This window comes from Sander lucioperca, chromosome 16, assembly GCF_008315115.2.
Source record: "Sander lucioperca isolate FBNREF2018 chromosome 16, SLUC_FBN_1.2, whole genome shotgun sequence".
Classification (NCBI taxonomy): domain Eukaryota; kingdom Metazoa; phylum Chordata; class Actinopteri; order Perciformes; family Percidae; genus Sander; species Sander lucioperca.
Window position 1 is genome coordinate 22,495,484 of NC_050188.1, and position 13,216 is coordinate 22,508,699.

At 41.0% G+C, this 13,216-nt stretch overlaps 1 protein-coding gene across 2 annotated transcripts in view; it reads left to right on the forward strand.

Moving 5' to 3' along the window:
• rims3 (regulating synaptic membrane exocytosis 3) overlaps nt 1-13,216 on the forward strand; it is a 54,562-nt gene that overhangs the window by 37,958 nt on the left and 3,388 nt on the right. The window contains exons 3-7 of one of the 2 annotated variants that reach the window (XR_004109098.2): nt 3,938-4,079; nt 4,171-4,283; nt 4,887-4,988; nt 5,105-5,244; nt 6,739-7,068. Coding sequence is in view for 1 of the 2 variants with exons in the window: in XM_031323360.2 (XP_031179220.1) it covers nt 3,938-4,079; nt 4,171-4,283; nt 4,887-4,988; nt 5,105-5,244; nt 6,739-6,951 (710 nt within the window). In the remaining variant the exon portion in view is untranslated. Of the gene's footprint in view, nt 1-3,937; nt 4,080-4,170; nt 4,284-4,886; nt 4,989-5,104; nt 5,245-6,738; nt 12,924-13,216 lie in introns of those variants that run through there. The other variant, XM_031323360.2, reaches the window with a different exon arrangement.

Here is a 13,216-nt window from a genome sequence, read left to right on the forward strand (position 1 = left end):
TATGATACATGAATATGGCTCTGAATCACCGATTCATATATACATCATCCTATTTATTCTTCTACCTTGAATCCTCCCTTTGTCCAAATTTAGCAGGGGTCCGGTGGTAAAGATACCACATCAGATCTTTCATCTCCAACACTCATGCTTGGTTACTGTTGCTATGCATAGTGGATCGTTGCCGTCACCGGTGCATCCAATAGACATGCCGGCGCAGCCAGGGAGTCTAAAAACAGCATTCTATATTACAGCATATAATGAGAGACGCTTCATCAGTGTTCTCTCCAAATGTCAGAGCAGCTTTAATGATCTGCTGAGCACATACATGCACTAGCACACACACAGAAGCTATATATCATGTGCAAGTGTGAATGCAGTCACAGTGTGTGGCTCTTTTCTGCATTGCTGGCATTTTTTTTAATTAATCCCACCTTTCTTTATTAACCCCTCCTGCTATTAATTCTCTCCACTTGAGCTATTCATTCTTTCCATCCCCATCACTTCTGTCTTTCTCTCATCCTAATCTTCTTCCCTGTGACTTGATCTCGCCTTATTGTGATTATCAAACGTTACTTGCATAAGTATTTTGGTTTTTACACACGCAAAGAAAGTTTTGAGCGTGTGATCGCTCCCTGGTCTGCACATTTTGTGTGAAGATTCATGAGTGTGTCTTCAGGGAATATCTATTACTCATCATAGGGAAGCCAACCGGAGACACCTTTAACAGCCTTGGAGCACACAAAGACCCAAGAACCCCTCTCCTCTAGCACGGCAAAGCACAACAGCTTATGTAACGTTGTTATTTTAGGCATATATGTCAGACTACCTCTTAATTACTCCTTCCAGAATGTGTGTGCATTTGATGTTAACACTGTATTACAAAGTTGGTTCAGCAGAGGGAGAGGAGAAAATACACTAAATAATTCAGACGGGATGGACCGGGAAAAGAGATAGAAGTTATGTGATAAAAATGGACGGCGGCCAGAAGACTTGAGAACTACGAGAGGGGACATAAAAGTATAGGGAATAAAGCAAATAAAGGAGCATCAGTGCATATCAGTGAGTGTATGTATAGGAAAAAAGACAGTAAGTTAACTAAGAGCTGGAGACAAAGAGCAGTAATGAATGAGAGAAGAATGTTGGGAGAACCTAATTTTCTAGACGGAGAGTGAAGAAGAAGCAGGGGCTGATTAAGGAGTAAGCCTCATGGAAAAGGACAATACGAGCGAGGAAAGACACGGAGAGAGGGGAAAGGCTTATGAGCGAACACGCCAGCCGGGGCTCTTGGTGCAATGCAGACGGCATTGCCATGGAAACAAATGGAGGGAAAGCGCAGACGAGGAGGAGGGGATTAAATAGAAAGGAAGAGATCACTGCTTCGCACCGTGTGTGTGTGTGTGTGTGTGTGTGTGTGGGGGGGGTGGTCAGAGGGGAGAAGCCGGCTATCAAATGAGTAACAAGTGTGGATATGAAGTTAAATGAATACTTTGTAGTATATAGTATGTAGTGAATACTTGATAGTTCAAAGATGGGTTTAAAGAGCTGTAAACTAGCTCTTAAGGGTTTTTTGACAGATCCAACATCCTTATAGACACATTTGATACACAGTTGTAAGCTAATAATGTTTATTTTAATTTTAAATGCTGTGTTCTTGATCAGCAGACCTGTACGGTTCAAGTATGAGCCAGGCAGAGTTCAGGTTACTGCTGCAGTGATGGTATTAGTCGGCGTTTCAGTCTAAAGTTTCTGTGAAATGCTGCCTCGATAAAGGAAATAAAAAAAAAAAAAAGTGATGGGGGATGAGCCTGTCGCCATGGCGCCATTTGTCTCAGGTGGCGTTGTCTGGGTCCAGATCTGAGGGCGGGGGTTGTCATGGCAGCAGGAGAGCATGGAGTTGCAACACACATGGATACACACTTTACACACACACACACACACACACACACACACACACACACTGTGTTGGAAATATTCTTGACTGCAGGATTATAAATAGAAGGCAGCAGAAAGCAGCACCCCTCTCCTTGCCTCCAACACCCATGGTACCCCATCATTCTCATCTTCCTCTTCAGCCCAATTTCTTCAACACTTACTTCTACTTGTCCTCTCTCCCCTGTTTCACTCTTCATCGGTCTCTCAAGGTCCTCTCTGCTCTTGTTCAATCTCCTCCTTTCCGCACCCCCCAAAGTCTCATTAAGTGGCTTTGTTTGTGATCTGTTTATCTCTGTAGTGATCGCTATGATGCAGGGTGTCTGTGGTTGTCATGGCAATGAGATGGGCACGGTGAGGATGCTTAATGAGCTTGGAGTTGCTCAGGCTAATGAAGTGGGACGGCTGTACCTGTGTGTGCTCTTAACTGGCAACAATAAGCAACCGCTTGTTAAAAGTCTCCTTTGGTAACCGTACCGTTCAACTATCTGGGCTCCTATAGAGGAGAGATGTGTCATAATGAGCTGCATAGACGCAGCACTGAAACTGAGAAAGTTAATCAGTTTGTCTCGTTTTTGCTTTGTTAAGCAGTGATTTACCTCCAAATAAACAAGTTGAAGAGGGAAAAGTTGTCTTTAAAAGGTTTAAGACATTTTCAAGAATTTAAAACTACTACTGCAGGATTAAAAAAAAAAATGTGCCAGCCTAGAAAGCCCCTGTCAAAGGGAAGTCCTGGAAATTAGTCTGAGAGTTTGGAGAGGTCTTTATAAAGCAAGTTTAGCCCGACACAACGGCTCACAGCAGCTTTCTCATCCTCCTGTCTGACTAAACTGTCAACACCTCGCCCAGACTGCTGTAGATTATGTGCAGACACTGTGTGTGCGAGTGTGTTGCACAAAGGTGTGAATGTATAGACACTAGTGCTTTTCTAGTGTCATCGTGTGTGTGTGTGTGTCTGTCTGTCTGTCTGTGTAAAGTGCCCTGAGGTGCATCGGTGAGATGTTAGCCTGCAATGCCTCTTTGGACCCTGGGAACTCTGGGTAATGTTGCAAGAATGACAGCAGGATAGATTTGGGAGTGATGGGAGGGATAAGGGAAGGGTTGTCTGCTAAAACTGCATGAGTGTGCATGTCACATCATAAACCCAAATCACTTCAACTGTGCTTACTACTTTGAACTCAGCATGTCAAGTCACACAGAGATACAGTGTGTCATTACAGGTGATGATGCCCTGAAAGCTTCTTGTGGGGTTAGCAGCTCTCCAGCTCGATCCTGTTCACCTAGCGTCAGCAGAGCTGAGCCTAAATACCTTTCCCCCTCCCTCTCCCACCTCTCAGCTCAGCCTCCAGACTTTCTCTCTACCCCGCCACTCAAAGCGTTCCTCAAGCTGCCAATTTGTGTGCGTTTCTACCACGCAAGTCAGGCTCAGGAGTCTCCCTTAAGCTTATTGCGTCCTGACTCACAACAGCCATTGTAAAATGTGCTGTACTTGTTAAAATGGGTTGTAGCAAAACCTGCAAAATGGAGAGATTTTTCAATAGTGTGGGGACATCCCAGTGGAAATTAGGTGAGATTGCCTTCTTGCCTGAGTGAACTTGCTTCAAAGTAAATAGTTGGGAGATGGGGGTTCTCAAGGCTAACCTGAATTTGTCTTTTGTAGTGTGTTTAAAAAAGCAAACGTGGATATTTCTTGTTCAGCCCATCTCACAGACATAAAAAAGTTTGACAGAAACATCCATCCTCCGTTGTTTCTCCGTCTGTTTACTTTTATCTTTACATCTGCAGAAAAAGATATGTAGGGGTTTGGATCTTTTCATAATTCGCTCCTAAATGGACAGGCAGCATGTCCCCATGAAAGAAAGGCTTATCATGCAGGCACTGGTGCTGTGTAATACCTGACTTACTTATCAGAAATCTCTACATCTTCCTCTGATTATTGTGCTTAATGGATTGTCCTGTTGAAATGAGGGCACTTAAAACAGGAGCTGTGACCTCTTGTGTTTTTCAGACGGCGGGACGAAGAAGCTTCGCAGCACCATCCGACGGAGCACAGAGACCGGCATCGCCGTCGACATGAGGAACCGAGTGACACGGCAAGGCAGCAAGGACTCAACTGACGGCAGCACCAACTCAAACAGCTCTGATGGAACGTGAGTATCCTACCAGCGATTCATCCACCCATCAAACTATGCATATTCAGTATCCATCCCTTTCATCATTATTCTGCTTCTTCTCTCTCAGCTTTGTCTTCCCTACCACACGCCTGGGGCCTGAGAGCCAGTTCAGTGACTTTCTGGATGGACTAGGCCCCGCTCAGATCGTAGGCCGGCAAACGCTAGCTACACCCCCCATGGGTAAGCCAAGTGGGATAGACTGTAGACCAACAACGCCATCTTCGCCTGTTCAGTCCATCTCATTCTCGTCTAGCATTGTTTGATTCTTTCTGAGATCTCATGAGATTCTTTGCACTCATGTAGGATTTAGGTCTGTTAAACAATGGAAAAACAGCATCAATTTGATCAGCAACCAACAACAGGTAAATAAAGTTGTAATATGCGAGAATCAAAATATTGTTCGACTGTAGGATGACGGAGAATCAAATCTACAATCATATACCCACATGCAAACTGTTAGATGCACAGCAGAGTCTAAAAATACTGCACAATACTAGTGTATTCACTCAGCACGGATTAAGTTATTCTTGCATGAGGTATAAATCTTTCATGCAAAGGTCATTGCTTGTGAAAAACAGCACAACAGAGCACTGTGCGCCACCATACCTTGTTGTGAAGACCGACTTACAGCTCTGTGTCGTACTGCCCTCTGCAGTTAGATATTGGCCATTGCAACCCCAGTGAACCAAAGCTCATAGCACACGACGGTTAACTTGAGTTTTTGGTTCTGCTTATATAGATTTCTATTGGATTGTTAGAGATGGTGTGTTTTTCCCTTCACAGGGGATGTCCATGTAGGCATGGTAGACAGAGGAGGACAGCTGGAGGTGGAGGTCAACCAGGCCAGAAGGTTGACCCCCAAACCGGGCTCCAAGAACACACCAGGTACTCTGAACTGACTTCAACTTATGCATTCTAATTCTATTAACGTGGCTCCTTTGTCCAATCTGTATGGCCATGTAGGATTTTCACCGTGTTGTATTTTGTTGCTTTGTCCGCAGCGACCTACGTGAAGGTGTATGTGCTGGAGAATGGCGTGTGCTTGGCCAAGAAGAAAACCAAAGTAGTAAAGAAGAATCTGGACCCCACCTACCAGCAGGCTCTGTTGTTTGATGAGAGTCCTCAAGGCAAAGTCCTACAGGTATGGGGTGTCTTTACCTTCCTCTCCTTCTTCCTGTACTTTTTTCCACTTTTTTAAATATATATCTATTTTTTTAATTTCCTACTGATCTTTTCCACATTGAATACACAAACACTAGTAAATCCCTCTGTCATTTTATTTATTATTGGGCATTTTCTCACCTTATCTTCAAGCACCACAGACTGACTTGGTTGAAGAATGACATTTCTGTAGCAGGGTTATGTGCCTTCTTCTTTCATGTTTCAACATATTGCACGTTATTTCTAGAAATGTGTGAAACGTGCATTCGAAGCAAGTGGACTCATGTAACCCGACTGACAGAATCTTCCCCTCACTTTACTGTAAAATGTACAATTACATGGACTTGGCATTTTCATCAGTGAATTTATATATTTCTCCCTGAAAAAGTATTAGTAGAGTGTTGGTTTTAAATGACAGGAATTAGGACATTTTATATTTGCCCCTAAGAACAAGGTGCAATCAGCAAAAACATTTCATACTTTACAGGAAGAGTAAGTAAGTGGAGGTATTCAGAAGTATCTGTAACAGTAAAGATTTATGACTGAATAAGCAACAATCTAAGCCAAAGAAATATATTATTTATTACAAATGTATCACTACAAAAAAATACTTTTTGTTGTGGTGCTTGTCATCAGATTCTGATTCAAATGTTACTTAGTCTTGCATTGCCAGAGCTATCTCCAAAGTGCTGTCTCAGCGCTGGAGTATGGTCTGGCTGCACGGATTAACATTCTGCTTCAGGGGTAAAAAAGAAAAGAAAAAAAAATGCTTTCGCAGTCATCTTGGGCAACGCTAACCCCCGACTACAAAACACAGAAATCTCTTCTGTGAAATAACCAAAGCGTTTCTAACGTTGACAAAAAATAGTGTGTTCATGTAGGACCTCATTACTCATTTGTTTAGTTTATTTTGAACATGTAAAATGTACATTGTAACAAATGAACATGTACTTCTCAGCACAATCTACCAAAGTTATTATATATAATTCAAATAAGAAATGCCCATGTTCAAAAAGGAGTAAGAAGAAGTTCATAAACAAACTTTTCTAGTCCTACCCCCTTTCTCTATTTTTATCTTTTAGTTAAATACAAAACAATTCAACACAATTCTTCTTTACATACACATACACCGTATAACTTCCTACCTACAGCTCACATATACCCATGCATACACAGACACAGATGCATACATACATGCATACACACACATTTACTTTCTTTTCTATCTATCTTCTTCCTTTCCGTTTATTTATAGTAAATCAAATAACAACACATCCATACTAGACTTAGTTAATAGGTTCGGGAACCATACAGTCAGTATCCAATACTATCACCTTGAGACCTTTTCGTATCCATTCAATATATTCATTTTAAATATGAAGATGATTGAGAACATACGTATTCAGGGCCTTTAAAATATGTGACATACATGTCTTAGTGTTGTATGTATAATTTATTCTCATCTCTCCTCTAGGTAATAGTGTGGGGGGATTACGGGCGTATGGACCACAAGTGCTTCATGGGAATGGCCCAGATCCTTCTCGAGGACTTGGACCTGTCTGCCACAGTCAGCGGCTGGTACAAGCTGTTCCCTACCTCCTCTCTGGCAGATCCCAGCATCGGACCCCTCACCAGACGCCTCTCCCAGTCCTCCCTGGAGAGCGCCACCAGCCCCTCGTGCACCTAAACACCCAGTAGATACCCACATACGCAGGCAGAGTCAGACGCGGACACATGTTCTGTATATACACAACGACTGTATTCAAAGTGCAACACAGGTAGGCATATACACACACACACACACGTACCCATCTGTGCAGGAAGACACATTTGACATACAGGTGCAAATACCTGATCTCATCCATGTGAATACACACACTGACACGATGCCATATCCTTCACTACGTCCATACTCTCACCCACTGATCAGTATTTTAGTTGAGAAAACCAACTTCCAACTTGAGGTAGACTCAATTTACCAGAACATGTAGCACTTTTCACCGTCCCATTTCAACACTTCCTACCATGACACAGCAAAACTGCATTCCAAGGTACCAGATTTCCGTGGCACGACTCATCCCAGGGCCATTCCGTTGCCAGTTTATAAACTCTCTATGCCAAACTAAGGGGAAAAAACTTTATTTTTTAAAACCAAAGCAATTGTTGTTATTATTACTATAAGTAGTAGGTGATCTAGTATACACTATAAAGTATGGATATGTAGCAGAGTCAATGACTTAGATGTAATGCAAAAAAGAAGATACATTCTACACACACGAGCTGAGAACGGCAGGCCAAACACATACCTGGGCAACAGGCTTGGATATTCACATAATGGCTATTATGTGATGTAGCAACACTGCTATTCTATAATTTTCACAGGGCAGTTTATATATAGATATACATTATATATAAATAGATAGTTAAATACTTATTTGTGTTTATATATGTATCGGCTGCATTCTGCATGTTTAAATGCAACCCTTGAGACATTTGAAAGTGCTTCAATCTTTTTTTTTTTAGCTTGCCTCGACTAATGTAACAGGAGTATTAGCGCCACTTTATTTTGCTTTCCGTCCTGGGAAAAGAGCACTGCACTGAATTAGGGAGAAAGATAGGCTTTGGTGACAGGGGGAGCGCTATGAGCAGAAGAAGAGAACAAATTACTCAGCCAGCTACTCATTCGCTGATGAACAAAAATTCTGATCCTGCCTTCATCTTTAGAGTAAGGGACTGTTGCACAGCACAGGGCACTTAGCACAAAGGCATTCTGGGAAATGTCTCCAGCTCTAGTCTGGGGTCCTTGTGTGTCTTGTTGTGCCACATCCAGGGGGTGCCACAGTCACCCTTTCTCTCTTTTTGTATACAGGCACCCAGACTTTTTTGAACTTTCTGTTGATTTCCCCGTTATGATGTCCACTTTGTGGCGAGCGTGTCCCTTGTCTCTCACACGCAAACACACACACACACACACACACACACACAGCTGGCACACTTACTGACTTTAACTGTTGTAATTCCAGATTAGTTTTTCTTTTTGATATCAGACTATGTACGCCAGTGTTAACTTTTCTAGCAGGTTGATTGTTAACCTGTCATGTACGGTAGTTTTACTTGTTTCAGTTGCAACATCACAGTCTTCATGTCTCCTGTCAGGCAGCGTGTTTGTGTTAAAGATGGCACTTTACTGTAATATATGTATTATGTTTGAATTAGAGACATGCAGTGGTTGTCCAACTGTTGGATTATTTTTTATTTTATTTGGTCACACTGCAGTGTGCATCTTTGAATCTTTTAAATGAATGCCAGCATGGAAATGTAACACGAGTTTGTGTTTTGAATTTCAGTGTAAAGGCCCACTAGGACAGCTGAAACAGGTCAGTTCTGCCACTGAATTTTCAACTTAAATTTGAGTAACCATAATAGTAATTTATTTGCAAAAGCTTCAATCTTGTACATTGGCTTATTCAAAAACGTAATTATGTTTTTGTAAGTAAATCTTAAAAATCTATGTCTGGAAGGATAATGACGTGTTCCAAATAATGTAAACATTTGCAATTGCATTTGAGTATTGGCTGTATTTAAAGTTTCCCCTTTCTTTTAAAAAAAGAAAAAAGAAATAGCTTTCTCTTTTAATGTTTACTTCGCACAATCACCAACGCCACTATGTTCGTAGTATTTGAAGCATTTTATTTGCATTTGAAATCACTAAAAATGGTAAGACTGACCTGGCGGCTGTTAAAGTAAAATGTACAATGGTTGAGTCTTAATTGATGGCAGAGGAGTAGCAGGGCAAACTGAGCTACTGGTGTTTACTGTTTTGTTTATGATGAAAATGTCATCATTCTCTTCAGTGGTTCAGAGTGTTTTTGAATCTGTCTTAGGACCAACACCAAACCTCGTGTATGGATAAAGACACTTTATAGAGTCATATTTTAGTAGTGTTAGGAGAGATGACAGTCTCAAGTTCTAGGCTCTTAAAAGCTTGTGCGTGTTTATGAGATCATATTTGGTTTTATCTCCACCGTATGTTCTGTCTTCTGCTAAGAACTGTTTGGCTCACTCCTCTCTTCATCTTTCTGCAAAAAGGGAATCTGCGAGGCACTTTGTCTCGTCAGCACATCAGACCAACAGAATTCACATTTCAACGCTCTTTGAACTTTGGATAAAGGGATCTCTGGCATTCTTGTATTTTTTGGGAGGAGGATGATGGTCATTTTCTGACCCTCCCATCATGTATACAACCCTTTTTAGAAGAACCATCAAGGTCTGGGTTCCAATTTATTTTTAACCCTTTGGAGCTATTCCTTGCTGGATCTGTAACTGTATGGTCTTGTATATGAAGTAATTTTATGTACCTTTTTAATTTGTATCTTATCTATTTTGTTGGACAGCTGGCATGGTGTAAAAATAAGGACTTATACTCTTAGTATTTACACACATTCTCTTCATGGCGCGCCTTTTGTGAGGACAAAAGAAACTTGGTTGGTATAACATCCCTGCTGAATGTTTAGTCCTTGGTAAACTTTAAAAATGCTGTTAATATTTTTCCATGTGATGTCCAATGTTTTGGAGCTTATATGAGACCGTATATGTCCCTTTGCTGTATATTGAGTAGCCCGAAATATTAACAGTTCTAATGATTGAAAGTAGAGGAAGACACAATGCAAAGAGATAGTTATTCTTAGGGAGTGTTTTATGGAGAGCAGAGAGCATCTGCCAACTTTGTCCAAATCTTTTGAATCCTGCAACCAAAAGGAAAGTTGTATAAGGTGTAAAGGTGTATGTCTTTCAATGAGGTGCATTTATTGTCCTGTGCGATGCATAAAAATGAGCACCAAAACGTCTGTGAGAGAGAGATTTGAATGTGTAGATATTTATTTAAAAAAAAAAAAGGCCAGTCTTGTAAACTCACGTTGTGGACCACAGGGAGGAGAATTTAGGGATCAGGGTTTTCAGATATGAACATTAACGCCTCTCGTCATTGCTTTTACCTTAGATTAGAACAAATTGACTGTAGTCACATGATTAACATGCGTCATCTCATCACCTTTGATTTATTTTGACACTACTGTTTTAAGGGAGTTGGAAAAGGTTGCTTCAAGAGATGTTGAAGCCTCACAAGCAGCAGTGTTAACTATGACAGGGCAGAGTTACAGCAGGGTGTGTAAACGGGAAGGTAGATGCACGCCAGCGGGTCGCTAAATTGTTGGATTAATCAAAGTGTCTATTGTAGACACTTTGGCATTTTGTTGGAAACCGCACGGAGCATGTAGAGTGTGTTTGAGATCGGTAAAGATAGTCTTAGCTTAAATTAGACAGCATCTGGCTCAGCTGAGGTTTGAATGTAATGGCTGTGGATGCTTTGGAATGTAAACCCACACGCTTGCTTGCTTCCCTGTAAAATCCACATTGAGCATTCTCGAACCCGACTTTTATTGTGTGCAAAACTTTTACATTGTATCTTCAATCAACCGGAATCGTCTCTTGAGTGCTATGTTGGAAATGTATTTTATTTTTGTAAGGAGAGAGGTATTATTAAGAGGAGGAGAGAGAATCAGAGAGGCAAAAAAAACCTGCCTTGAGATTTTCGCGAAAATGAGGGCTTGTCACGTGTGCAATGGCCTTATTTTGTGTAGGAGACATTGCTTCACTATTGTAGCACACAAACGGAAAGTTTTGACAAATGTATTTTGCTTGAAATATTGTACCGAAGTTATATATGTGTATATGTATAGTTTTATGAATGTATTTCTTAATCGTTACACCAGAACCGAGTGTAATCTTTTTGTCATCTTGTTTGCTATACCGTGTCTTTGAAGACCTTCCAGGGACCTCGCCTGCATTGGTTTTAGACAGCCCCTACTTTTACTGCACTGTATACTATATGTCTTATTCTTTGTGTCTTCATTTGAAAAGAACAGCTCTGTGGTTGAAACGAGCATGAATTCTGTGTGGCGAAATGCATTTTTATTTATTTAAATCGCCACGATGGGTTTTAAACAGAAAGGATTGCTACCCCCCCACACTTGATTTATCTATCAAGCTGATGGAATTGTTAGGATTTTTGTACGTTCACCGCATGGTTACTTTGATGAGTTTGTTCTATTTACCCTTTATGGTGATATGATTATGATAAAAAATTATGATAATGACACATGATGAGGGAGTTCTTAGACCCAATTCAATCTCAAAGGGAATTCACTATCTTAAACTAGCATGGACTTAGACTTCCACTTTCTGAAATACTTCTTCTGGCAATAACTATTGGCGGTAGCGTCTACTGTTGCTGGGGCCTTCACTCCGGGCCTTGGCTTCTGTCTCGCAGTTGGGTTGTGTATATATATCTATATCCACGACCTTCCACTTCCGGGATTGCCCCATTGCCGCCTGAAATCTGAGTTTTCTGTTGCACGGCTAAAACAACTTGAACGTACACGTTCCAACAAAACAAGTTCCTTCCCGAGGCTATTTTGCTGCGGCACCGGGGCTCCATGCAGTGCTTAGTGCCGCCCAAGACGATTGTGATTGGTTTGAGGAAATGCCAATAAACCAGAGCACGTTTTTCTCCCATCCAAGAATGCTGTGTGGACTAGCCAGACCTCCTTTACAGCGCCGTGGAGGAAGGTCTGGCAAAGCGAGACTAGGTTGTGGGTGACCTCAGGCTGAATCTACATCAGTTCACCACGATGACAAATAGGATTTCAATTCGAATCACATTTTGAAGCACTAGAAGCAATTTAGACCTAACAGAGCATGCAATGCATTGTGAATAACTGCTATTTTATAATAACCCCCATGAGCAAGAATCTTTAATATTTTGAGTTTTTAATTAACTTTCTTTCATTTTCTAATGACGCATGCATTCCAAATGTCTATTTGCCGATGTATGAGAGCAAAACAGACATATACTGCTAAACTGATGGGGCAAATTGGAGTTTTTGCTGCTGATTATGCCAGTTTGTCCTCATCCACATCTATACATGTGGGTAATCACAGCACAAGTCTCCTGAGTAGCCATTTTGTCCTTTTTAACTGTCTGTCAAACTATATTAAGGCCACGGTAGCTCCCCTCCCCACTATCAAGACAACCTTTATCTTATCAAGCCCAGCAAAGCACATTTAACTTCCAAAACCGAGGTGAATCTATGAATATTGTTGACTTGATTTGATGGACCACAATGAGCCAAGCACATAAGAGTAAATGGATGCCTTGGAAACAAATCTAAAGATGGATAAAAGCATCTGGTGAAATAAAACAAAACGTTCAGCCCAGTTAAATTGGATTGCTGGTGTTGGTAGATGAGCGGTTGTCTTTTCTTAATCAGCCTTAACCTTTCCACCGAGGAGCGCTCACAGAGCACGTTTCAGAAGGGCAAAGCATAGCAGACCGCTGATGAAAGGATGCTTACGAAGAAGAAAGAGGGATCTGTAATTTTATACCTGTGCTTTGTAAATGTTTTCTATGTGCAGTATTTGATAATGTAAAACTGGTATTTTTGTGGTTTGTACGCTGCAGAATTGATTACTTAAGGTGCACGTAGTTTTGTAAGAAAATGGAATCAAACTGAGGAAAAAACTATTTTCGATTCAGAAGCCTGTATTTGCATGCCCTTTGCCATCTGGACGCAAAGTCAATAAAGTTTATTTGAATCACAAGCATTTGTCAGGTTTGTATTTTAAACCATTCAGTCCCAGACCAATAAATGTGTTATTTTTCTTATATAGTATGCCTCAATTCATGCAGAAGCCTCACTCAAGCAGCACTGTGCTAGGGTGGAACTGATGGTGTAAAACATTCAAATCACTACAGTATATAGAATTTAATCAAAACAATATTTATTTTGTATATTTTCACAGAGATGAGTATCATATGTTACATATTCTCAAATGTAAGTGACGAACTGGTGTAGATATGAAATCAAAAGGGGACAAAGCTTGTGAAAAAAAGC